The sequence below is a fragment of the Chelon labrosus genome (assembly GCF_963514085.1).
Source record: "Chelon labrosus genome assembly, chromosome: 11".
NCBI classification, from domain to species: Eukaryota; Metazoa; Chordata; class Actinopteri; order Mugiliformes; family Mugilidae; genus Chelon; species Chelon labrosus.
Window position 1 is genome coordinate 15155672 of NC_140344.1, and position 27267 is coordinate 15182938.

General features: G+C 41.9%; 3 protein-coding genes across 5 annotated transcripts in view; 2 read left to right on the forward strand and 1 right to left on the reverse strand.

Annotated features, from left to right (window-relative positions):
• The window catches only part of scaper (S-phase cyclin A-associated protein in the ER), a 57001-nt gene extending 43346 nt beyond the window's left edge, over positions 1 to 13655 (reverse strand). The window contains exons 1-8 of the mRNA XM_084555295.1: positions 13278 to 13655; positions 7569 to 7686; positions 6186 to 6262; positions 4768 to 4965; positions 1879 to 1979; positions 1330 to 1446; positions 600 to 727; positions 210 to 502 (exon numbers count right to left, since the gene is read on the reverse strand). Coding sequence (XP_084411421.1) covers positions 210 to 502; positions 600 to 727; positions 1330 to 1446; positions 1879 to 1979; positions 4768 to 4965; positions 6186 to 6262; positions 7569 to 7686; positions 13278 to 13445 — 1200 coding nt within the window. The 5' untranslated portion in view covers positions 13446 to 13655. The remainder of the gene's footprint in view (positions 1 to 209; positions 503 to 599; positions 728 to 1329; positions 1447 to 1878; positions 1980 to 4767; positions 4966 to 6185; positions 6263 to 7568; positions 7687 to 13277) is intronic.
• Positions 13656 to 14610: 955 nt separating this feature from the next.
• On the forward strand, positions 14611 to 18308 carry rcn2 (reticulocalbin 2; the record flags this gene model as incomplete). Of its 2 annotated transcripts, none has more annotated exons than XM_084555691.1 (8): positions 14611 to 14644; positions 14993 to 15133; positions 15230 to 15332; positions 15541 to 15737; positions 15829 to 15942; positions 16072 to 16165; positions 16268 to 16407; positions 18165 to 18308. In XM_084555691.1, the coding sequence occupies exons 2-8, from the start codon at positions 14993 to 14995 to the stop codon at positions 18306 to 18308; spliced, it is 933 nt and encodes a 310-aa protein (XP_084411817.1). In that variant the 5' UTR covers positions 14611 to 14644. The 2 variants fall into 2 exon arrangements, with proteins under 2 accessions (XP_084411817.1, XP_084411818.1); XM_084555692.1 differs by lacking the exon at positions 14611 to 14644 and adding an exon at positions 14674 to 14831.
• Positions 18309 to 18864: 556 nt separating this feature from the next.
• On the forward strand, positions 18865 to 27163 carry pstpip1a (proline-serine-threonine phosphatase interacting protein 1a). Of its 2 annotated transcripts, none has more exons than XM_084555689.1 (15): positions 18865 to 18984; positions 19964 to 20064; positions 20157 to 20231; positions 20324 to 20358; positions 20473 to 20579; positions 20699 to 20761; positions 21169 to 21273; positions 23079 to 23124; positions 23449 to 23528; positions 24221 to 24319; positions 24433 to 24529; positions 24699 to 24783; positions 24892 to 24968; positions 26212 to 26306; positions 26412 to 27163. In XM_084555689.1, the coding sequence occupies exons 1-15, from the start codon at positions 18955 to 18957 to the stop codon at positions 26541 to 26543; spliced, it is 1227 nt and encodes a 408-aa protein (XP_084411815.1). In that variant the 5' UTR covers positions 18865 to 18954; the 3' UTR covers positions 26544 to 27163. The 2 variants fall into 2 exon arrangements, with proteins under 2 accessions (XP_084411815.1, XP_084411816.1); XM_084555690.1 differs by lacking the exon at positions 18865 to 18984 and adding an exon at positions 19485 to 19619.
• Positions 27164 to 27267: the final 104 nt, after the last annotated feature.

Genomic DNA, 27267 nt, shown 5'->3' on the forward strand with positions numbered 1-27267 from the left:
AAAATGGGCCGCCTGAAATGTCAGTGTACAATCAATCGCTTCAAAGTTGATATGTCTGTCTGGATGGTCTGTCTATGAATACCATGGAGCCCAAAACAAAAACAAATGTGGCTGATAAAATGGTCTAGAGTTACACTGCTCTTTGTGAATAATTGATATCCTGGGACAGCTCCAGCAAAAAGACCTCACAAGGTACTGAATGTTAGTACCTCCAGAATATGCCCTTTTGCTGGACCTTTGACCTCCTCTGGGGGGTCAGGCTCCGCTGGGACTTGCTGTTCAGTGTCCGTGGGGGTCACGTCCTTGTCCGGGGGACACTCAGGACGTTGTAGCGGTTGTTGCTCTTCCTGCGGCGGCAGATGCGGCTGGTTACTCTTGACGATGTCCTGTTTTGGGGTGACATGAGCCAAGACAGGACTGACCTTGGCAACGATGGCAGCAGAGCGAGGTTTGGCAGTGCGCCCTCGTTGTACAGTCTCCCAGCCCTCTGCATCCTTTTTACCTGGAAACAGAGGAGGCACTCCGTACATCAACAAGGAGATGAAACCACATTTTCTTTTGAGTACAGTCTCGAGTGGGCTTTTAGAGGGATTTCTTACCGGGTTTTTCTGCCGGGGATGTGGGCGGCTGACTGGAGCTGGAGACTGACTGAGTGCACTTCACTCTGTCTGCCCAGCTGGGACCTGTGTGAGAGAGCCGGGCTGCAGCCAGAGTTGATGGAGGGCCACTGATTAAGACACACACACAAAGACCGTGAATGAGAAGAAACAAATGCACCTGCACAATGAAGTCGTGACTGTCAACAGGTAGAATATTAACCTTTACGATATCCCAGCTCCTACTGTGTTGCCATGTTACCAGTCTAACAACACTTAAGTGGCCTTTAGACAATGTCTATCTAACCCCTCCCAGTACTCTCCACTCTGAGATAGCACCGGGCTGCACTGGACAACAGGCCTATGTGATGATCAATATCCATTTCCTGCGGCATCAGATTTCAGAGCAGAGCAGCATATTGAACCGATGCTTCAGCAGTCTTTAACTGACACTTTCATCTACACCTTGCACTGATTCCGTGGCCCAAGAGTGAGAGACTCAACAAATTGCATTAAACAAATGCTTTACCATTAGCAATCACTGGCTATCTTACTAGATACCACAGTCTGCACTTTCTGACCTCTTCAAAAACAGGCATAGTGCATCATTATAAACATTGACAAATGAATGACCTTATGAGACAGTGTTAGTCAGATGCAAGTGTGTTGGTTCCTACAAGCACAAATGAACCCAACAGGGGTTGGACTAGAAATAATAACAGGCAGAGCTTACCCGAAGTTGATGGCACGACGTGCACCTGGAGAAGGCACGATTCTGTCTGCTGTGGGGCTTGGCATCACGTGACGCCCCGGAGACATCTTGCGAACCTCCCAGGCTAAAGATGTGGGCCTGAACAAAGTGAGAGTAGCATACATTACTTAACACTAAAACTAATCACAATATCTAGTTGCCAAACACACACACACACACACACACAAACTTGACTCACAAATTTGTCAAATTACTTTGATGGTTGATTCACTTGTAGCAATGTATGCAAAAGTTTCAGGTTGTCTTATTGATTAACACTAAGCTTTAAGTGAACAAATTGGGAGGTGGCACTGGGAATTTCATTTCTTAGTCAATTTACGGCTACAGCGGTCACTGTGTTAAAGAGAAGCCAATAAACTCATGGATCTCTTTGGATTAAAGCCAAGGCTATTGATCCATTCTGTTTGTGACTCAAAGCCAAGGACCAGACAGTGGCACTGTCAGTTTCGCCACAGGGAGCGACTGAAAACGGGGAGCGACCGAGAGTGAGAGAAAGTTTATCAGGATCACCTGTTCTGGGCGTCCGTTTTCTCCAACTTCTCCTGAAGCTGGATCCAGTCAATGAGGGCTTTGAAATCCCGTACGTAGTTGTCCAACATCATCAACACCTCCTGTAGCAGATACAACAGGATGGAAAACAATTACACAAGCATTAAGGATGGAGCAGTTTAAAACACCAATAAAAAGCTAGAAATTAATGAATCTACGGCATGTTCGTCACTCAGTATGTGTTGTTAGACGATGCCAACATTTACACTGATGCTAGTATTCCGCTAATAATCCGAATAACAGCCACATCAGAAGAAAACTGCCTCATGCAACCATCTCAGTTGGAACAATTGTTATGTAGCCTGCTGATAATAATCCATTGGACAGAAAAATATTATTGCCCAATAACCAGGTAAACACTGGATTTGGTAGTTTTTTTCTGTGCATACTTTTCTCATGTGAGGTAAACATCAGGCGAGTGTCCAGGAAGGACAGAAACATGCAGCAAAACAATGAGTTCTTAAGCAAATTCACAAAGTCGTAGTTGATGCAGGCAGCGTGGGTCTCTCTTGATCTGAAACACTGAATTCATATGAATATGCTGTCATATTTGCTGCGTATGTCAGAAAATATACAGTATCTTCTGATTGAGGTTTTAGGACATGTTAAGGTATCCAATCAGTTCATTTTGTTGGGTGTCCATGTAAACGGTGGCATTGGACTTTCCCATCAGAGTGATTTAAATCAGCCTGAAGAAATAGTGTCCATGAAAACGCGGCCAATAACAATCACCAAGTTCACTTAAATGTGACTAGACATTTTCAGAATATTTCCATTACAATGTCAGAAAAAAGAAACGATATTTTCTCACCCCTAGTGTTTCCTACTAAGGGACTGTTTGTGCTAAAGAGCGCTATCTGCTTGATCAATTCAAACTATTCTCACAAAGATTAAGAGTTTTGCCAGAAAGCAGGGGCTGGCCCAAACATTTTAAGTAATTGTGAAGATTAACACTCGACTAAAAGCAACAAGGAAGAACAAAGAAGGGCAATTCCTTATAACAAATTATTCTATTATGTCTATTATGTTCACTTGTAGTGAGTCAGTGTTAGTTATTCAGAGGTGGTGGGCTTGCGTGGAGCATTTTCCCCAGAGCTCTAATGAAACAGACACAACTGATTGATGGGGAGCGTGAAGGGAGTGGTAATTGAGAGTAAAGCTTCACAGTGCTTTTAGTTAATAGACAAGTCAAGCAAGTGAAAGATGTGTCCAGCAGCAGGTCTGCTGATTAGGGCCGGTTAACCGCCAGAGTCGGCAGCGATGGCCCAGTGTTCATTTGGTAATGAAGGCAGAGATGGAAAGAGGTTTGCTGCGCCTCTGACAGATAAACCAACAGCGAGTGAAAGCGCCATAAAGTGACTTTCAGCATGTTAACAGACACACTTACCTAAATATAACCCTCCCATAACGTTTCATGAGAAATGACTGATGACTGTTTAACCTTCGGGAGTCATTGCCATAAAGTAAGCAGTAAAAGCCTGTGGCCCATGCATTGAAACACAAACGAACATGTGCAGCCAAGGTTGCTAGAGTCACTGACCTTGGGTAAATAATTAACTTTTTTTTTTTTTTTTTTTTTTATTTAAACCATTTAAGACCAAAACAGCCAGTTTTAGTTCGCTTAAAAAACATTTACATAAATTAGAAAAACTAATTCTGAACCTCAAGTGGCCACAAGCGAACGGGACTGCTGAGTATGTTTCCTGCTTTCTCTGGGTGATAAATCAAAAAGTGGAATTAAGGAAGAGTTGATGGGAAGTAATTAGGTCGGGGGGCTGTGGGTTAAGGAGCGGTAGATATTATTAATAAGTTTATATGAATCATTCAGCTGGGGGAACTATTTCCGAGTAGAAAAACACATTATATTAGGTCAGCACTTATTTTCTCATTTAAAATTACGTAACGTATTACAGTAACAAAGATATGGCAGGGAATTAGCCGTGACTTCCTGATAATGATTCTGTTCATAAGTTTTTAGGTGGAAAATGGCGAGCCGTTTGTGTGAGAGCACACAACGCAGATTGCCCACAGCTACACAAGGGGATTGTGGCTGGGGGCTATCAGAGCACTCTGCTTCCCCTCCAGATGACTCCATCATCTATCAGTGTCCATTAAGCCCGGGCTGGGTGGGAAGGGGGATTATGAACAGCGCCCAGCTTCATGGCCATTAGACAGCATTAGAGCGTGGAGAGATACAGTGGTATGAGAAGAAAAAAAACAACACCTAGCAGCCGGTTGTCTGACACAGAACAACTGACAGCATGCTTATTACACCGCAGGGAGCTGCGCTGTGGCACTGACAGCAAGCCGACCACACCACAGGGAACTGGGCTACGGTACTGACCGCAAACCGTCACCAGAACCATGCTCAGCATAATGCGGCGTGGCAGAAGAATCAATAAAAGACAGGGGTATCATGCCAGTATGCCCTGGAGCAACACTGTAGTGCCACACCAGGGCTGCACCAAAACAAAACAGAAAATGATTTAAAGGACCAAGAACAAGCTGGAATGGCCCCAATGCAACACAGCTCACAAACAATATTGTTTACAGTCGTTTATCAATATTCAGTCCAGTCAGCCAGGCCAAAGTGTGCTTAAATGTGATCATTGTCTCACCAGCAAGACTTCAGAGAGCCTCTCTGACATAAAACAGAAATCAAGAGGAATGCAAAGTGTGAGAGAGAAATTTTGTTCAGATCTCGATGCCCCCCTCTAGTGTTCATGTGTCATATGACATTTAATATCTCCCATAGGACATCTACAATGGCCAAAACACGACGCTGGGACTAAAAGTTACTTAAATATTTACCACGGGCCAAAATTATTTGCTCATTAAAAGCGCGCTAACCTTGCATTCAAGGACGCTCTGATCCGATTCACATGTCACATAAATCTCGTCCACGGCCCGACGCAGGTTGTCGAAGAGGAACGCCCAGTAGCGTGCGCGCAGGTCCACCTTGCGGGGCTGCCTGGCTTTGGTGGGGCTCTTCTCTGCCCCCTTGTCCAACAAGGCTCCAGCTGTGCTTTTACTTTCCACACCAGCATTCTGTGGAGACAAACATTATGGTAACAATTACCAACTAATTACAGTGTCATGTAACACTCTTAGCCGCCACAGCCTTTTTTTCTGTCGGCTGGGACAGGAGGTGCAGCATGCATGAACATCCCATTGATATGAATGAGTGAACCTGAAGCCAAGCCACAAAAAATTTAAAAGACACACGAAATAAATAAAAAAAATTACAATCATGGACAAAAAAAGGAAGAGACATGTTAATGCCTCTTTGTTTAAGACAATAAACAGGTAATATTAAACATATAGGGTACAATAGGGAAACCTGAAGAGCAGATTACTAGTCAGATGATATTGTACAAATATTGCACCGTATAAATTGCACAGCTAAAACTGTAAGATACATTTTAAATCTCTAGGTTGAGAACACAGTTATATACATATATAACTCTGGCAGACCACTGTAACTATAAGCAAAAATAAAGAAATACACACGAGTAAATAAATAAATGCTTATACCATTATATGTACTTTGGCACACATTTTCAAATAACTACTCGCTCCAAATCCCTTCGCGTTTTTGGTCAAAGCGCAAAGTTGTCCCACTTAATATAGTAATCTGATTAAGTTTGAATGCCACAATGGACAAAAGCTGATGGTTTTATAAAAGGAGACACAGTGCTGGGTGCTGAAGCTAAAGAAACGGTCTACTCTCACTGAACAGAGTTGTCAAAGAGCGATGCCTCTTTTGGTCTTTGGCTGAGTTCAGACAGCTGTGTTGTGTTGAGTTTGCCTGCAGATAGACACAAATCTTCAAGCTCGGTCGTGGAATTAAGATTTGTTAGCAACAGCTGTACGAGCGCCGGCTAAGAGTGGGAACCTGAATGTTTTGTCCAAGAGTCTTTGCTAATAACAGTGTCAAAGTCGCTTGCACTGGTGTGCTCAGTTTGTCACATTCGCACTAGATGAATTTCCGTCATATGTGAGCGAAATGTTCACACTGTAAAGCTTTGTCAGATCTGGTTTGGTTCAGAGAAGCATAACAACACGCTTTGTACAAAACTGCAGATTAGTATGGCTCCCCTTTTCTTTTGAATGTTTTCCAAGACTAACCCTGGGAGTTGCCATCACAGACACATTTGCAGCGAGGCTGTTTTAGAGGGTTTAATGGAAGTGTGAGGCAGAAGAAGAAAAAAAAAATTGTCATAGGTTGGTGAACGGTGCCCTCTAGTGGGAGAGGATGTTGTTCCAACCTGTTTTTTATTCCTTTGTTGTCCAGAGTTGATCCTCTGTGACCTGGAACTGCCACTGGAGTTGCCTTTGGACTTTGCTATGCAGAAAAGAACAAAACGAGTATTACATTTACATTTACATACAGCAAAGCTTAAACTAAGGCGTCCAACAATCAATGCATGATGTCTGATAAACACAAATGTCACGAAAAAAAAACAAAAAGTGAACAACAAAAAACACAGCACACAAGACCTTAACTCAGCCCCAAACTCAAGAGCTGAAACATCCCCTGAATAAATAACTAAACTGATTCACAAAGAAAATGGGAACCGGAGAGAGTGTGTGAGAGACAGAGTGGGAAAGCAAGTGAGGCTGCGGTGGAGGTTTCTCATGGGGAGTGGATGCATTTCATACAAAATGCTATTGTCAAGCTGACAAATCAAACAATGCCTTCTTGCCAGAGCTCTCCTTTATGATTTATCGCACACAAGGGCTGTTGAAAGAACATGAAACCTACACTCAATACACGCAGGTACAATGGTGAAAATGAATGCATTCTAATATACCAGTCCTGCACTAAATCTCCCTTCATCACTGTTATAGTGTTCAGCTTATCTTGAAACAGCATAAGAAAGGTGGCAATTCAGCTGTATGATTATTATGGAAGATGCAGCCTGTGGTGCTGTAAAACTGGATTGAACTGAACTCAAAAATGTTGAATACCTACCAAAGAAAAAACTTCATGAAGAAAAGATTTAGTGCAGAACTGTTGTATTAGTGTACCTAATGAACTGAAAAGTCAGCCTACTGTACAGTGTTCAACAACGACGTCTACCACCAAACATTTAATAATCTACATGACTTATGATAGAAGAAGAACAGCCTGCCTAGGAGACTGCGAGTGCTCCATTATGAGTTGAAAAGGATAAATGGGTTCCAGCTGATATTGGATTACAATTAGCAGCATCTCATACTGTAGACAACAAGCCAACACATTTCACTGTAGGGTATTGGAAGAATAAAACATACACACCTTAGGAAACTTATGTTATTTTCACCTTTGAGTCTGGCTTATAAAATTTTAAATGGTCTGGCGCTTGCTCAGTGAATTCCATTTGATCCTCCAGAACATTCTCTCACATCATTTCGTCTTATCGCAGTTGAGCTTTCTCTGCAACAGCGTGAACTCTATCAGTACCAGCTCAGAAAGTCTGCGAAAAGCTGCTCAGCCCTGCAGTCTGGCGTTTATTTTACACACACACACACACACACACACATTTGAGATGTGACATTGTGCGTCTGGACATGGGTATTCATGGGTATGTACTTCAGCAGCCACACCTGCATGATATGAACAGCATTGGTATGAAAAAGAAGAAAGGGTTTTGCATGCGGCTACCAACCTTCCTCCTCTTTGTTCTCTAGAGGGACACTCCAGGCGATGAGGTTTCGAGCAGTACGGCCCTCTTCTGCAACTATCTTTCGCACTTTGTCATGGCTGTTGGAGCGCTGGAAAGACGCCTGCAGCAGAGACAGAACACAGTGAATCTTTAACCTAGAGATAACAGCAGAGGATGTTAAGCCTGAAAACAAATAGTTGTGCTTCGCTGGTGATTTTCTGGGTTGGTATTATTATTAGTTATACTGCGGCATCATAAAGTGTCTTATAATAGGTGAAATATTCAACATAATGTTTGGGGGGACTTTTCCCTAAAATCAGCTTATTCATTTTCCATAGTCACGTATGAAGAAGGAGGAGGACACTTCAAGAATAACTCTGGTGATAACGAGTTTTATCCAGGAAGCCAAACTCTGATTGCTCCGTACCATAACATTCCTTCGCTGCAATAAAACAAACACCAACTATTAGACTGAGGGATACGTTTCTTCACACGGAAGAATTTCACTACTGCAGTTTACACTGATCAGCTATAACATTATGACCACCTGGTCATAATCACCGATTATCTCGTTATCATGGCACCTGTCAGTGGGAGGGATATATTAAAGGGGAAGTACTGTTTTTCACAACCTGGGCCTTATTTCTAGCATAAAATACCGTCATTTACTCACCCAAATAACTTTTGTGTCATTTGCACTCGTTTAGGAAACAATTAGATCAACGTATATCCATATAGCGGGAGTGACAGGACACCGAGACGCAGCATCTGCCGCAAAACTCGTTCATTTTGCCAGTATTTTGTTATGATACGCTAGTGCTATTCCCCGTTGAGTTACCTGTTGTCATCATCCGAGGTCTGTAGATTGACCTACAGACCTGGACGTTGTCATCTCTGAGCGGCGCGCACACCCGCCACGGTCGGCTTGTTTACCTGTTATTTGCTATGGTTCGTCCACAACCTCAGAATCGGAAAAATATTCTGCCATGTTGCAAAAAAACTAGCAGTAGCAAATTACAGGCAAACAAGCCGACCGTCGCTCGGAGATGACATCGTCCAGGTCAGAAGACATCATCCGGGGTCTGTAGGTTATCTAGAGTAAACAACGGTATTTTATGCTAGAAATAAGGCCCAGGTTGTAAAAAACAGTAGTTCCCCTTTAAGCAGTACGTGAACATTTTGTCTCCAAGCTGATGTGTCAGAAAATGTGCAAGTGGAAGAATTTGAGTGACTTTGACAAGGACCAAATTTGATGGCAAGACGACTGAGTCAGAGTCTCCAAAACCGCACCTCTTCTGGGGTGCTCCCAGTCTGCAGTGCTCCCAGTCTGCAGTGGTCAAAAGTGGTCCAAGAAAGGAAATGCGGGGGTATTGGCTGCCCACAACCCTGTTAATTCACGCTGCGTGGTACGACCCAACAGGCGAGCTACTGTAGCGCAAACTGATGAAAAAGTTAATGTTGGTTCTGATTTAAAGGTGTCAGAACACAGTGGATCACAGTTTGGTTTTGGAGCTGTGTAGCTGCAAACCAGTCAGGGTGTCCATGCTGACCCGTGTCCACTGAGAGCATCAGACTGGATCATGAACAATGGAAGGTGGCCAGGTCTGATGAACCACGCTCAGTTGGATGGCTGGGTTCGTCGCTTAGCTGGAGAACATTACAACACTAGGGTGCAAGGAACACTCCTTTGCTGTTGCCATGGGGGCGTCCTTGGTCGGCTACAATGTTTAGGTGGTGGTTGTTACCAAAGTAACATCCACATACACCGATCGGGCATAACATTAATACCACTGACAGGAGAAGTGAATAACTTTGACCATCTTGTGACAATTCAGTGTTCTGCTGGGAAACTTTTGGACCTGGAATTGGTGTGGATGTTATTTAGACATGTAGCACCCACCTAGACCAGACCAGGCACAACAAGATGCAGCCTGACACAGGCACACAATCAAAAACAGATTAGGAACAACTCAAAAAAATATGAAACCTAACCCAAGGTGCTGACCTGGCCTCCAAATTCCCTAGATCCCAAACTGATCAAGTATCTGTGGGATGCACTGGAACAAGCCTGGTCCACAGAGGCCCCTTCCCTCAACCCATAGGACCCAAAGACCCCCACTAACAGCATTCTGTTACCAGACACCACAGGACACAGAAGGCCCATGTCCATTCTCTGAGGCAGGCAGGACAGTGGTTGAGTGGTTAGCACTGATGCTTCACAGCAAGAAGGTTCTGGGTTTGAGTCCACTGGCCAACTGGGCCCCCCCCTGTGCGGAGCTTGCATGTTCTCCCTGTGTCGGTGTGGGTTCTCTCTGGGCACCCTGGCCTCCCCCGAGTGTCCAAAGACATGCTTGTTAGGCTAATTGATTCTAAATTGGCCTGGCTCTCGGTGTTAGCCCTGCAATAGACTGCCTGACTGAATGTTTTGGAGGTCATAATGTGTTGGCTGATCAGTGTAAATCCCAGATTTGGCTAATCAATCACTTATATTGTCTTTTAGTAGTAATCATTTACTAGAGCTTAACAAAAAAGTTCCTTACAAAATGCACCATTAAAACCTGTATGCATAACGTTTGCTGCACCTGCAACATTTTAAATACTTGGTGTGCTTGTACTTTTGTCCTCAGGAACAAAAACTATCTCCAGCTTTATATTTCAACCAAAATAGTTTTATGAGAGTGTTAGCCAGCAACACAGCCTGAAGCAAAAGTACTGTTGCTATGGTTACCCCCATTACAATGCACCTTGCACGCTGATTTAGTACAGTGGTAAAAATGAAATGTACAGCAGTACAATGTAGTTTGAACAGTCGTGAAAACATCTTAATTCACTGACATTTGCAGTAATGGAAAGATGCACATACTGTATGACTCAAGCAAAACAATTTTAATAAATAGCTCTAAATTAAAGTACTTATTAAATTAAAATGACATTCATAATCCTTCAAAGCGTGAAAGGAGGCGTTTCGCAATTTGTTGTTTCAATCATTGTCCCATCCCGGGCGTGTGGTTGTGAAACAATGTTGAAGCCACAGCGCTGCGGTATGGAAGAAGTCTAGTGGCACAGACCATGACCCAAAAAAAAAAAAAAAAACGGCTGGAGGCAGAAGCTCTTTGTGTAGCATGCATCATGGTTGACCTACACACTGAATATGCATCAGTGAACTCATCTGTAACCTCGGGTGAAGCAGATACAGCGCGAACCCAAACAAATGCTGTGAGATGTCATTCACTGCACCCTCTACCTGTGGGACATTAAGATCCCCCGTGATGAAACATGGCATGAGGAACTGTCTGTCACATGCTGTAACAGCTCATGCTTTATCGTTTAGATCAGCTAAACAAGATGCAATAATAATCAGATGTACACAGTAAGTTGATAACATTTGCCATCATAATCTTACATCACTAGATAGCCCTACTTCTGGTTACAAGAAAACACATAAGCAAATTATATAACCCTTTAAAAACTCTTATCATCCTTCTGAATCTTCTGCTCACTGTGTTCTCTCCCAGCAGTATAGCTTGTACCACTTCTGTATTGTTCATGCATTATTTAATCTAACGCTGACTGAAAATCCAGACCAAATTTGTCTATTCTAAACAACAACTGTTGAGATGATGTTTCAGACCTAAAATACAGTGCAACCTGAAACCAACATAAAAATCGTCATGCAATGTCCCTCTTGATAGCAAATGAGTCATGGAACAAACCGTTCCTCTCTTTTCTTGGCCGTCTCTCAGCACCACCACTTTTCAGAAATGAAAGCTGCATAAAAGAAAAAAAAACAAATGTTCTCACAGCACACTTGAAAAGACGACCGATATGTTTGAAAAGCTTGGAGGAAATCGCGATAATTAGGAGTCGGTTTATGTGAAAATGTTTAATTCGTCGTGAACATGACTTATTAGGCGTTACACATGCAAAGGAAGCACGCGTGTGTTGGTCTGATACTATTTAATGTCCCTCAGGGAGATACCCAGCTGACCTACTTTTGGTGAGCAAAATTCTTTACATGTCAAGTGGCCTGGGCTTTATTCTAGCAAGAAGAAAAAGACCACAGAGAGATACAAAAATCATCAAACAACACGTGGCCGTCGAAACGGGCCAGGAACCGCTGAGGTAGGTCGGCATCAATGCACTATATCCAGTCTCATGACTGTAAATGTTTGCGGTGCATTTCCTGAGCTTGGCAGCCATTGGATAACAGATGAACGTTTTCAGAATAACTCACCTACTCACAACTGCTGGCTGTGTGTTAGCAGCAGTCTGAAGCAAAAAAAAAGGCTTACAGCCACATTCTCTTGACACACTTCATTTAGCTGCAAACAAGCACCACGGGAAGAATAACATACATCCTGGAGCATAACTTCTGCTCATTTGTTTGGCCTGGCAATCATTCCCCATGCACTAGAGAGCAGGTTTGTTTTCTAGACTGTGCTGAGTGAGATGCACGTGTACGATTTCCCTTTTGACAAACACTACAAGCAGATGCAAGGAGAAAGACAGTGAGTAAGAAGTAGCTTATCAAGACAGCAAAATAGAACATATTAGAGGATACATACAGAATAGAAGTACAGTCTGTAAGCAGGTTCCTCGTCTTTATCCACTCCTGACATACTTAGCAGCCCACTTTAGGCAACCTGTTCCCCCTCACAAGCGCTGCCACTTGTGCAAGGTGACATCGTCATCTGACAGCACGACCAAAATAGACTCCTACTGTGTAGTCCACACTGCTATAGCAACTTGCCCAGCTGTGTCAACTCCTCTCCCGGTGGCAATTGGGGGGAGACAAGTGCTCAGCAGCCTGTCTTTCACTTTGACTATTCTCTGCATGTAATCTAGCCTGAGCCCCCTGCGCTCTGCTGAGTTAGCAGCCACTTCTCAGGCCCGACTCACTGCCTTCTGCTGCCTGTCCGCCTGCCTGCCTGCCACTCTCTTCTGCTTGCCACTGCATGCAGCTCCCTATATTTACAGCTCCTCTCCTCTCCTCTCCCTGCTCTGCATCAGAGCCCCCACTCGCTCTCAGTTTCTCATCTCTCACTCTCCTTCTGCAACAAACGCTGCGCAGTCATGTGCACACAGCAGGCCTGCCTCCATGCCCCCCATCCTGTGCAGCCAGTGATGAAGAGTATAGCTGCAGGGTCAGAGACAGTGAGCAAAATGCATTATCCACAGAGTGATGCTCCGGATTTGATTGGGCTCGGTGTGCAATGATTCATGCGCCGCTGGGTTACGACACACAAACAAACCCACATGGTTTGACTGAAAACAAATGGTACAAACTTAGAAAGTCTGCACAAGTAGGGGACAACAATACACACTGACAAAGACTGTTACTGTGCACAACTCCCACTTTAATGTTCCAGTCTCAATTGTGATTTAGCAAAAAACATAAAAATCATGATAGATTAGGATCTTCTCTCAAACATCACATCCATGGGTGAAACTACAGGATTGTTTGTGGTAATCAAAGGAGGCAATGAAGGGGGGCGCATTCAGGTAGAAGTGGCTTATCTGACCTGATCACATGTAAAAAAAAAAATAAATAAATAAAAAATGTAAGACCACCTAAATACTGCTAGCTAGGTTACCACAGTCTCAGTGCAGTTATGCAGTTATTTGGCTCAAGCTAGCTAGGAGTGCGTGGGGATTTTAACGTTTAACTGGTATATTTCAGCCACCTGCGATGAGTTATATTTAACTACATACCTTCAAAGCAGATATTGATGCATTCTTGTTTTTCCCTCCTCCATGCGAGGAGCCTGAGCTGTTGCTACCAGACCTCTCCCTCCCGTCCCCGCCTTGGCTAACTCTCGGGCCGAGGCGGTGCTGCCCAGCACCACGCCGTCGGCCATCATGGCGGTTGTCTTTGGACATCGACCCGCCTTACGGAGAACGCGAAGTAAAAAAGAAAATAAAGGTCTACGGATGAAGTTGTCTCGTTGTCAGAGGTGATGGAAGAACATGTCAGATAAATACATGACAGGGAGGACAACCTAACCGAAGCAGGAAGTCTGTTGAGTTTACGTTACTGACTGGTGTTGGGATTGTCCAATAAGTGCACAGTGACGTAGCGCGCAAACACTCGCTAGCCAATCGCGTACTGAATAATTTGGGTCAAAGGGTGGGACAGATTTGTGTTGGGCGGGACTTCAAATGGTCTACCATGGCAACCACGATGAACGGGCGGGACGTCCATGGACGTTAGGTTGAGTTCACAGTCTGGTGTCAAGTCAGTTTCAAACCGCCGGTAAACAACTGGAGAAGATAATGTACTTTCAAAATAAAAGCATTTTGAAATTATGAAACCATAAGCAACAACAATTTAAATATTTAATCACATTACAATATTATATAAACGCCTCACTACTTCTTCAGTTGTACATTTGTTGTTTAAATGTTGGTGTCAAGCGGGTTAATGTGAAGTGTTTTCCCATTCTGTTATGATCTACTGCTATTTTGCACAAGTCACACAGACGCTTAGATAAAACTGGGAAAGTGGCAGACTTCCCTTGCCTTGAATCTTTGAGAGGATGCTGACAGATAAATATTTTTTTGGACTGGTGCAAAGCTGAAGAAAAGCCCGTCCATCTACCAGGAGACTTAACTCCTGGTAGATGGTTGGATCTTGTGCTCATAATAAATACAAGTTGTAAAAGCAAAAGAAGTCTTGGATGCCTATTATAGCACATACCTCGCTTTCTTTTGTAGTTGTAGTTATATATCTTTGAGCAACATCTTGTTTTAAACACATATATCCATATTTATAGTTTGCATGCATTGTTTTGTATATCATCACTTATTGTCTCTTGCACAAACGGTTCAGAATTATCCAATCCATGTAAAGTCATTTAATATTTTTATTTCATCTACACAATTATAATGTTAACAAATACAGAAAACTTCACTGTACTGACCTATTTATATTGTTGCATACTTGTATAAAGTCCTTCTTAATATTTACACACATTGTTGGCCAATCCTGATTTCTTATTCTGAAGTTTTTGACCGGAAGTGCGTTATTCCGGTACAGCGAATGACGTCGATGTCAACACTTGTGCGGAGAAGTTTTGACGGTAATGATATCCTCCTTTTACATATTTTATCCGTTTTGTTGCAGTTTAAATATTATTTCTTGCCTTTAATTCTGTTGGCTTGTTTTCGCTAACGCTGCTGATCTTCTCCTCGTATCCTGCACATGTTCAATGCTCTTTGTCTAACAGATGATTCTAAATTGCATCTTATTACCATTTCTGCAACTTTGTACGTATCCACAACGACTTTCGTCTTTTTGTCCCAGTCTTATCATCTCAGACGCAGCAGTAGATTATCAGTTTTGTGTGCTAACTTCCACCAGCTGACCACCAGGTAGCACAGTTGCATTTTTGGCAGGTCTGTTTGTAATGCTTGTTATTACTCAACAGATGGCATCTACTAAATGGTTGCTGTTGCTGTTACTTCAGTTTGGGTTTGGATGGAGCTCTCATAAACATCTACATGAAGGTCATTATAATGGAGAGCAGCACAACCCTGACCACGACATGAGCGTCCTGCTGGGAGATGAGGTTACTTTAGTGTCTTTATTAATTTTCTTCAATCTCTTCAGTCCCTGTTTGTTGCCACTCTTCATTCACCAATCTGCACGCTCTCATCTTATCCAGAACACGGACGAGATTAAGAAACTCAGCCCAGCAGATCTGAGGATAAAGATGATGGAAATTATAAAGAAGATTGACACGAATGGTGACAATCTTCTAAGTGAAGGTAACTTTGGATGGACCCTATCCCAGCTGTCATTGGGCGAAAGGCACCCTGGACAGGTCGCCAGTCAGTCACAGGGCTAACACAGAGAGACAGACAACCATTCACACTCACATACACCTACTGCCAATTTAGACTGTGCCACCGGATGTTTTTTAATAAAGCAAAAATTAAAAATAATCAAATGACCTTCTGCTGTTTCCATCCACAGAAGAGATCACTCTATGGATCCAGCACGTCTACAGAAAGTACGCTCTGGAAGATGCAGAGGAGCGCTTCCCTGAGTTTGACACTGACAAAGACGGCGTCGTAACGTGGGGGGAGTACAACATGGTCGCTCATGATCAGCTTATTAGTTTTGATAACAGTGCTATTCTGGACGATCCAGAGCAAGAGTCTCTTCGAAATGTAGGTGTCTATATTTAACGCTCCTTTCACACATCATGCCATGACCTAATTTATCTTTTTAGACCTCAACATTGTTTCACATCCCTGTCAGCTCCACCTGAAGGAGAAGAGGCGCTTTGAGTTTGCTGACGTGGACGGCACTCCTGGTCTTAATGTGACAGAGTTTCTTGCCTTCACCCACCCCTCTGAAGTGGATCACATGGCTGTGAGACAAGTTTAGCTCCTACATATTCTCCTGCAAAACATGATATGATAATGCACTCTTCCATCAATTACATGAGTACGGCTAGTGTTTCAAGTTAAAATTGATTGATTTACCCTCTTGTTTTAATAGGATTTTGCCATTGAGGACGTATTGAGTGAATATGATACAGATACAGATGGATTCATCACTCTGAGGGAGTTTATTGGAGACGTTCGTGGTGAGGGTAAGATCACAGGCATTAGTTTAAGACACAAATAGCAGTCCGCTTTTTTTCCTCAGTTATTGTCACATGTGCGGGCGTTACATTTACATTTATTTTTAACAGATGATTCGCCTTCGCAGTGGGAGATTGAAGAAACGATACGATTTAAAGAACTTTATGATCAAGATAAGGATGGCAAGCTGAATCGAGAGGAGCAGCTACGCTGGGTCGCTCCGAATAGCTATGGCTCAGCCAGAGAAGAAGTAGGGCTCCCTTCATGTGACTTGATTTTGTTGATATAACAGATAAACTACATAACACTAATTTCCATTTAACCCTTGAGATGCTCCTTCAGCTATTATCTGGAGGTATTACCTACAGTGAGGCCATTTAACCCTCTCATTTGAGGATATTCACATCCAAACTGGAGGAAAAGCATAGGAATTACAAACATATTTATACACAGTAACCTGTTTTCAGGTTGTATGTAACTAGATAATTGACTGTGGGATATTTCTCCATAATTTCTTCATCAACTCAGCAGGTAAAGTTTCTGCAGTTGTGACGTTTTCATTTGAAAACTGTTGCAGTGAACTCAAAACATATGTTCAAGTAAAACAGGCCATCCCCAGGCCTAAAAAAACAAATCTGTGAGTGAAATAGCAGGAACAATAGTAGAAGAGGCCAGGTACATTCAGAGGAAAAAAGGATGATGGGGGCTCAAAGACCTGGATGTATATGGCAGACAACAGTGTTGGATGATCTATGGATCATTTCCAAAGAAGAGAAGAACACTTTCTGGGGGTAGGCATACAGTTATCTTCTAGAAGTCTTCAATAAAGAAAAAGCAAAAAAGAAAGGTTCACTACCAGGAGCAAACCATTCATAGATCTCAAAAAGGCCAGATTAGACTTTAGACTCAAATAAGCTATCGTGATAGCTATAGTGAAAGAGCTCAACATGTTGCAACTTAAAAAAAAACACATGCAAATTGACAAAACATAAGCAAATACACAAACACAAGAGAATCTCTTATTCACACCTGTGCTGCTATACCAGGAAATACGGAAACGCAAATGACAATGGAAAGGTTACCTGTTGACGCAAAACAATTGGAATACATTTTTAAATACTTACAATTCTGGCAATCTGCAAATGAATTATGTGTTTAATCAGATTACAGTATTTGACTGGCGAGATGATGAGCAAGAGGCTTACGAGGGATCGTTTGCGCTGCTTGCTTTGTGTTTCATGTTTGCTGATCTGATTTCGGTTGCCAGTTCACTGAATTCTCTCGGCCACCATACAGATTAGCTGTGGAAAAACATTCTTTGAACAGTTGAAGATAATGTTAACCTGTGTTAGAATAACAAGACGTACATGGTCTGGAGAAGACAAGCTCCAAATCATACCACTGCATCTGTGAAACACGGTGCTGACCATGAGCATTTGCGGCTTCCAGTGGCACAGGGTGTTCATTGATGATGTGACTGAAGACAGAAGCAGCCGAATGAATTCTGAAGTGTACCGGGATACACTGTAAAGCTGGACAGTGACCCAAAACAATCTGTTAAAGCAACCCAGGAGATTTTGAAAGTAAAATGGCGAAATATTCTGCAGTGGCTCAGTCAGTCACCTGGTTTCGACCAGATCGAGCTGCAGTTCACTAGCTGAAGACAAAACTAAAGGCGGAACAAGCAACAACTGAAGACAGCTGCTTTGACAAAGGAGGAATCCCATTCTTTAGTGATGGTCATCAGCTTCAAGCAGTCCTTGTCTGCGAATGATTCTGGACAAATTAAAAACATCTTAATCACAGTTAGGTCGAGTTGTTGAATAGGGGACTGTGTATAAAACTGGCTGTAATTCCTGCCCCTCCAGGTTGGATGTGAATATCCTCAAGTAAAAGTCCATATTCATAATATAACTAAAAACAATAAATACTGTGAGTGTGATCTGAACATATATAGACCTAAGATACAGATTGTGTCCACTGATTTATTTCTCCCGCCATCAACAGGCCCTGCACCTCGTCAAGGAAATGGACCAGGATGGAGACGGTCAGATCTCAGAGGCTGAAGTTTTGAAAAACCAAGAGACATTCATGAACAGTGAAGTTACGGACTATGGCAGACAGCTGCATGTGTCACACGATGAATTATAACTACACGTTTCCTGTGGAGTCCTCTCATTTGTTTTCGCAAAGATTTAATGCACTGTGGTCTGCTTCCTTTGTTGTGCTTTAAGATTAGTCGTGGTATTTACGTCTCAATAGATTGGTAATCCTATCATTTGCATCAGTAAATGGCCTGCTAAATATCCACACATGCGTAATGAGTCACAGACGCAAGAAATGAGCGTCAGCAAAACATTGGGAGCCTTACAAGATATTACATGTTTCCGGGCTAGGTACTGGATTGCATAATTTAATAGGAAATTTCTGTTATTTAGTTCACTTCCTATGTGAGTATCCTCTTGAAAAGCAGAATTAAAGTACAGTTTTAACAACTGTTTTACACCTTAATGGGGTTCCACATCAAAACTGTGGTTGCATTTATGGAGTTTTGTTTGTTTTAATTGCATCAACTGGCAGTTCACTTATCAGTTCAGCTGTGGCAACTACTGACTTGTTGAAGCTCTTCCTCATTTAAATCAAATGAGTAAGTGAGTGAGAGTGGCTGTATGAAAACTTGCTTCCTGAAAGCGTCTCGCACTGAGCAACAGCCTGCTACGCTGGCAGGACGTATAAAGTGACTTAAGGTTGATTTTTCCACCTGGGACTTTTGCTTTTTTCTTTAACCGCTGCCGAGATGGCATTACAATTCAAAGATAACTTTTGGGTGAGTTGATGTAATTACTATATTTTTTGTTGGCTGTGTTTATGCTCAGAACTGAAGTTGACCAAGAGCTTCACTGAACTGTGAAGACAGTGTTGTGCAGCATGTTCGGAGGATATTTCTACTGTATTTAATGTATTTTTTTTTGTTTGTTTGTTTTTGTTTTTTGTTACCTGGATGATAGTTACCATGTACCAATGTCTATTTAGTCATAGTTAACCTGATGACATTTAGTTAAACACTATTTTTCAGACTTCCAGTGGTGGTTTTCTTTTGCTTTTTCTTTCATGAAAGTGACGTAATTGTGAAAGTGTTGATATTATCTTTATTTCTAGATCGTGTCCTTAAACCCAGATTCATCGCACAGACTTAGCAGTTCTTTCACATTTTCAACACAGTGTCTTCACAACAGGGACGCTGTGATGAACAACGTGTTTGGTGTCATTATTGAGTGTTACCTCTTATCTGCCTTAACCGCCTCTTTTTGTCTGACCCCGATCACCTTTTAACACGTGTGAGCGTGGAAATTTTACAGACGACAACATGCCACAGTTGAACTTTTGCACAATAGCCACAAGCCAAGGATCAGGAACCAGGCGGCCAGGAACAATGATCTGCTGAAGTTGATGCACTTCCCTGTATGTCTTCCCTGTATCTGTGTTCAGATTGCAGAGTTCATATTTAAAATGCGTCGCTGATTCACATGGGCAGGGACTTTTGGCACTTCTCCCACTTCTCAGCTTTCCATTCAGAAGCTGCAGTGTAACGCTTTCTGTTTTACCGTTGAAGTATTACCACAATACCCCCACATGGAAACAATAATCCATCTCAAAAGCGGCCCACTGTGCCTTGCAGTTGCATGTCATTCCAGTCATCAGCTCTTGTCTAAAGACTGTTCATTGTTTTCCTTTTCACTTGAATACGCAAATGTAACCCCTCTGTATATTAAAGTCGATCTATCTTGGGTTTTATGGTCCTACAGGGAGCGGACTTCATCAGCAACATTGGGTATGAGACTATCATCCAGAGACTCAATGATGGTCGGCGGACGTGCAAAGAAATGGAGGAGCTCTTGAAAATGAGGTAGGCTCTCTGGTTTCTGGTAAACTGTGCTCGATTTAAAGTATCCGCTTTGAAACATTGTTCTGCTGTGATATTTTTAATTGTCAATGCAGAGCTTCCGCAGAGGAGAAATATGGCAAGGAGCTGGTCACAATTGCCCGCAAGGCTGGTGGTCTGTACGAAATCTGGTATGTACAGGTGCATCAGAGCACGCTTAATGCTTTCTTTAGCCTACAACCCTGCAGCACAAGAACATGTCGCTTCCTTTTTGTTTCCACAGCACTATGAGAACATCTTTTGATGACATGAAGACACGTAAGCACGCGATATATACAGTATTTTGAAGTATTGTTTCCCTTGAGTATTTATTTTTTTCTCTTTTTTTTTTTAGTGTGTGTCTTCAGCTGTATGCTCTTGTTATTCTTCCAGAAATCGAAAACACAGGAAACTTGCACATTCAGCTGGCTGGGCTCCTAAAAGACGAGGTGAAGAGAATGGAGCAGTTCAGAGAGAGGCAGAAAGAACAGAGAAAAAAGGTGAAAAGCTTTTTTTTTCCTTTTTGTTTCGCGGCCAGTGTTGCCTCGTGTGTGCCTGTGTGGTTTTCTTATGACGACAATGGAAGCTCTTTTTAACACTGTTTGCCCTTACTTCACAGTTTGAAGCCACCATGGAGAAGGTTCAGAAGTCAAAAGTCACGCTCTACAAGAAAACACTAGACGTAAGGTCATTTCATACTAACACGACCACAGAGATTTTTTGATAAGTCTTCTTAACAGTTGTACGCATCTCTTCAGTGAGATTATTTATTGCTCGCGACAAACAGCATGAATCATTTCGAGGGAAGCTGGCTAGGCCTCACTGTGAAAAGATGTGGCGTACTGTACATTAAAGAAACGGTTGCACGTTAAGTAAATGCCACTGAGGAACCTAAGCTTGTGCTGCTAAGAGGAAGGAAGTGAGTGATCTATTTTGTTTCTCCTGGTGCACATGCACGAACATCTCTTTCTTGACTGAGCCCCCGCTCTACGCCACCCCCTCCCCGGCTTCGTGGCAAGGGTTCATAGAGAGAAGTGCTAATGAAGGGAGTCATAGATTCATATGGTTTCTGTTCTGTTTCATGCCCAGTCTAAGAGATCTTACGAGCAGCGGTGCAAGGAAGCAGATGAGGCTGAGCAAACGGCAGAGAAGCTGGGCGCCGCTCCCACAGCCACTCCCAAACAGATTGAGAAGGTAAACTGGACTCATTAAATGACTGTTACCTTCTAACAGTTTTTTCCATTTTTTGATTGTTCATGTTTTTTTTTTTTATTCCATTTCAAAACTACAGATTTTAGCCCCCCCCCCCCCTCCCCCCCAATAAGTCCATCCAATTAATATCTAAAGATCCCTAAAGGGAGACATAAACAATCTCAACTTTAAATAATAGGAAGAATTTAACAGACTTAAGTGCAGGACACAAGACTTTTCCTACATATCTAAAAACTCAGTTCTCACTGTGTTTGAACAGAGGGTTTCAGGTTCCAACACCATGCTTGTGTAAGTTACATATTGGACCACAAGTTCCATCCAAAGTAGTTACAGCGATATTACAAAATTGTATGTAGGTGCTGTCTAGTCTTTAGATTTAAGGTGAGCTCCGAAAGACATCATCTCCTCTTCGGTAAAATACTGGAAAAGCGACCTTCCAGTGGACACGACCCATTCTGACATTTGCATTTTCCATGTTTGCATGTACTTTTTTTTGCACCCAAGTAATGTGATACACTATTTGGGATAGTTTTTTATGCAATAATTACTTCCCTCTTTTGGTGCACCTTCAAACAAAGTAGTGCATTCATTAATGCGAAGCTTATGTTGCACAGAGAGAGGAATTAAAGTACAGAGTGATTAGTCAGACAGTAGTTTTGTGCCCGTCACTCTGTGCCAGTTATTTGCACAGTCATCGTTGACCACCCAATTTAGGAAGTAGTCAGCATGTTTAACACCGTTATGTGTTAATTGCGCTTGTGCATTAATTCTACAAGCACTCCCTCGAGAGCGCTGTCTGACATGCGAGTCCAAAATCTTCAGTAGATTTGGAATTGATTTGAAGCGCGCTCACCGTAAAGGCCATAGCGTAGGATTAACATCATCTTCGTACTAATAAAACCAGTCAGTGACCCGGAGCAGACCACTTGCTTCAGGATAGAAATGTTTCATCAAAGGACAAAGATCACTCAGAACAACTTCGTATTGATCTGCAGTCACTCTTCTCTCTAAAGGAACCCTAACTATGGTAGAAAAAGGCCCCCTACAGCATCACGGCCATTGCATGTGCAGCGTCGACCACAGTTTCCAACCCCATTTACGGACGTCTTACTTGTAGATCTAAATGCAGACCTCATAGTTGAAACACTAGCCAGTTGAGCTGTCGTTGTGCGACTGGAGCCCTCTGTGACCCAACAATGACCCTCTTGCCTCAGAGCATATTTCGATGTGAAATGCGTCATTGCACTGAACCACTCCGTGCAACTGCGTGGAAGCATATGTATGTTTTTCTTTTTATTTATTGTATTAAATAGATATTGATTTGGTTATATGGAAAGTGCTCATTTTATTATCACAGGGTTTCTGATTTGTTCTTTGCTTAGTAACTACTAACTATTATACCGCATTGTTGACTTTTATACAAGTAATAAGAAACGCTAACATGCTACTAATCCAGTCCTAAGCAGGTCTGTCTAATATTTGAGAGTCTAATGAACCCTTTATTAATACTGTATGCTTTAAAGTAATGTATATATATATATATTGTACATACATGAAGAATACAAAATAAACTGCTTTTGTAAGCCAGTGGGGGACAGCTTCTTAAATTAAATCTTCTCTGCTGACTTTGTGATAAAATCTTGCAATAAAAAGTCTTGGCTTTATGTTGTCATTTTTGTTCTGATAGAACAGAATAAGGTCTATTTCCTTTCACTGGTACAACGGCAAGACCACGTACAGCCTAAAAAAGGCCAAAGTCTCATTTTGTGTTGCCTTTTCTCTTTTAGATGAACAACAAAAGCAGGCAGTGCAGAGAAGCTGCAGAAGAGGCCGGTAAGGAAAACTAATAACACAAATGAGAAGCATGCGTGTTTGTTACTAAGATGCCGTTTCATGAAGGAAGCTGCTGTGGTTTACCAGAAACCCTTTTTTTTTTTTTTCTTCTTCTCAGGATCGCAGCCACATTAACTTTTCTTTTGCAGAAGATTCCAGAAATAGCTTGCGACGTAGTGTTTTAGCAAATGTAGTGTCAGATGAGTGCGACTTATGTACATATATGGTTAGCTACATTAAACCTCATGTGGTTAATCTGTGTAATACCTTGAATTTAATTTGTCATCATTCTTTTGTTGTTGTTGTTGTTGTTTTTGTCTTTAGAGAAGCAGTACATATCAAACATCGAACAGCTGGACAAGATCCGGCAAGACTGGGAATCAACGCACACTGAGACATGTGAGGTAGGGCTGTATTTCTTCATGTACTGTATCTGTCAAGTGAGGACATCACGCTATGGCTTGATCCTTTTTAAAGTGTACAAACTTGGGCTAAGAGTGGCAATACCCAAAGCCTGCTTTGTCAATGAGGATGTGTAATACTTCCCATTAGCAGATTACATAGGGAGTGACTAATCTCCAAAAATATTTCCGGGCCACAAAGTCTTCCTTTATGTGATAACATCAAAAAGAGCTGAAGCACATATTAAACAACATCACTCGTCGCTATGTGCCAGTTATTTGTGGCACCACACACAACAATCACACACATTTGTATGGCGAACTGTGGAATGTATGCATCCTTCCCCTTGCTCCAACCCTGAAACCAAGTCTTAAATAATCCTTTGAAGAGTATAAAAAAATGGGGAACCCTCACCGGCTGTCATCAGACAGATACAAAAGTACAAAAGTACACATTGACTCTTAACCAGGAAGTAAAATCTTCACATCGAAGTGAGTATGAGTATGACATGAATACGTGTTGTGTCTGACAGCTATGAAGCATTAAAAAGCATTCAGAGGTCAGCTTTGGGTCAACAGATCGCAGAGAGACCGCGTCGGCCGCATTTGTTCCGCAAAAATTTTCATATTTTTGAACTGTTCGCATATTATTTTCAAGATTACTTATAGTGTCCAATCACACTGTTGTTCTGCAGACGTTTCAGCAACAAGAAGAAGACCGCCTCAGCGTACTAAGGAATGCCTTGTGGGTACACTGTAACCATCTATCAATGCAGTGCGTGAAAGATGATGAAGTGAGTGTAGATTTTTTATTTTTTTTTTAAACATCTGTATTTAACAGACCCTTAGCAATCCAAAGTACAGTACTATATAATTGGGATTCAATCTGGAAAAATTGTTCTTTTAGTGTTACGAAAACGTAAGGAAAACGCTGGAACAGTGTGACATCACCGCGGACAACAATTGCTTTGTGGAGATGAAAAGAACTGGCTCAGCCCCCCCAGGTAGGCACACGTCTCGCAGCCTTCCTGATTTAAATTTGAATATGTTCTGAGTTGGAAATTTTAATATTATCTTATTGCTGGTTCTAAAGCATGCAACGTAATGTCTGGCACAGGAACCAGCTGCATTACATAACTGCGCGTGAACAGAATTTAAATGTTCTTTCCGCAGCTCCAATCGAATACCAAAACTTCTACGAGGGGAATCCTGCAGCTGACAGAAATGGAAGTGCTGGAATTGTAGGGGTCATGAAAAGGTCAAAAGAATACAGTGTTAACAAACTAATGACGACTAAGTTGATGATCTTTTTTTTTTTGTATCTCTTTTTGTGTATCTCTTACTGAATACTTTCCCCCATGTGTAGGTTTTCAAATCTTCTGCAAGGGAACTGTTCCAGTGGCTCCAAAATGAGCCTCAATGAGACAGTGGCACAACCTGCTGGTACAGTATTACAGTTGTTCACAACTTCAACCTCAACTTGACACTTGCAACACGAGGTGTGGCTTAAAACCTTTTCGCACAAGTCCTAAAAATAGACAAAGTATTTTTCAGGTGTTTTGCTTTTTTATCTCTTGTGCTCACTGTTCTTTGGACTGTGTGCTGCTGCGACACTGCAAACTTTATCTTATGATTATCTTATCTTATGTCAAAATTAAGTACTGCATTATACTTGTGTATTTGTTTATTCAGGAAAATTAGCTAATATTACATATCTTTGAAGTGCGAGAGAAAGTGCACCTTTAGGACTACAAGTAAATGTCAAGACCGAATCCATCTGCTCAGAAGTGTTTCCAATCAATAAAATGAAACATGGGTGATGTTCAGTGCTAGATTTTGTTTAAAAAAAAAAAAATCAAAAAAAAAATCAGGGATCTGTCAGATCTTCACAACACTAGCCAGAAGACTATTTGGAAAGGATTTTGTGGACAAATGAAAACAAAGTAGAACTGTCAGGCTTAAAGTAGAGGCATCGTGTTTGGAGACGAAACAACACTGCAATCTTAATTATATCAGCCAATTCTAAAAGAAAATGTCAGGACATCTGAGCTCAACCTGGGTCATGCAGTAAGACGACGGCCACAAACACACAAGTCCCACAAGCTTTGGAATGGCCAAGTCAAGGTCTTGACCTAAATGTAGGATTAAGGAACTGAAGTGGTTCTGCTTGAGCTAAAACTCCTCCAAGCCGCCGTAGAAGACTGATCAGCAGTTACAGTGACCATAGCTGATGGGTTCCCAGATTGAACATTACCAAATCATACAACCAGGGCCAAAGGGAAAACTCTTAAAAAGTAAGCTAACTAGCTTTGGAATGAATGGCCAGAATTATTACAACATCAACAAATGCAGGATCAAGTGATTTGAATTAAAAATCAGCCGGGACAAGGGAGCCCTACACAGTATTAGGAAGGTGGTCATAATGTAATGCCTGATTGTTGTATATAAATAGTGAGATGACATCCAGTTTAAATGCAGTTCAAATGAACATATTTATTAGTGAATTATGGCTTGGTCTCGATGAAGCTCACCTGGCAGGACTGCGTGGTTAAATCTGCTGCTTTGCACCACCACCACCAACAAACAGATCCCTTCTTCAGCTTGCAAATGATCTGATCTGATCTGACATATGACACTGCAAATGGCGAGCGGCTGCACACATTAACTGATCGCATCCACTCGACAGAACCATCAGATGGGGTGTACGCTTCCATTCCTGGATTTCAGACCAACCAGCTGAGCAGCGACGAGTACAAGGCCGTGTACGAGTACGTGGCACAGGTCAGGTTCTGTGCACTTTTCTCACCGCTACACAAGACACGTCCGCATGTCATGATGAGTCTAAATGATTCTGTTAAATATATAGTTTCTATTTTCTTTTTTTAGGGGGAAGATGAACTCTCTGTGTCAGTGGGGGATGTTGTGGTTGTTCAAGACCAAGGCGAGGACGGCTGGTGGTTAGTGAAAAGAAATGGTGTTACAGGATTGGTTCCAGGCTCTTATTTAGCTAAGGAATGATTCAAACTGAATGTTTTGCTGTATAACTACTACACTTCCGCATGTACATTTTTCATGTAAAGGCCTTGTGTTTTAAAGTTGACCTTATAATTTGATTGTATGTGCCATTTATTTCTGTCACATGTATCACTGAAGCCAAGACACTGTGGCAGACAGTGAATGCCAATGCATCCCACAGATTTGACCCCAAGATTGACATGAAGCAACAGGGATTGTCTTGTTTCTACAGACAAAAACATGCACAATTATAATTTAAAAGAAACACAATGCATGGGGCTTCAAGATACAGTAGTATGAGGAAGTGTTGAATGGCAAATGCAAAGTGTATCATATTACTTTTCCCCTCACTGCCGGTGTCGAGTGCTTCTCATAGCAGTGACAGCTGGGAGATTTGCTGATCTCTTGCACAGGATCAGGGCACTAATGTTTATTCATATGCTGTAGTATATATTTAATGTCTTAAAATGTAATGTATGACATCTTTTTGTAACCTAAATGCAAAGCACACGCTTATTTGTATTTATTCTGTGGGAAAAGAAAAAGTTTTGTTACCTTTTCACACCATCAACATGTTTTTTTGTTTTTTTAGTTCTCACTAATTACAAGACCTGCACATTTGGCATATGTTGCTTTATTTCTTCTTCTTCTTACAAACTTTTTTTTTTATTGTAGTGAAGAATATTTTAGGGACGGGTTATAAGAAGATCAAGAGCGCAGTCTGTTC

Bases quoted from the DNA above. Each gene is read 5' to 3' on its own strand.
- pstpip1a (XM_084555689.1), top strand. From the start codon at position 18,955: ATGGCATTACAATTCAAAGATAACTTTTGG. The intron at 20,232-20,323 runs GTATGTACAGGT...TTGTTTCCACAG, and splicing joins GGTGGTCTGTACGAAATCTG to CACTATGAGAACATCTTTTG. The intron at 24,784-24,891 runs GTCAAAAGAATA...CCCCATGTGTAG, and splicing joins ATTGTAGGGGTCATGAAAAG to GTTTTCAAATCTTCTGCAAG.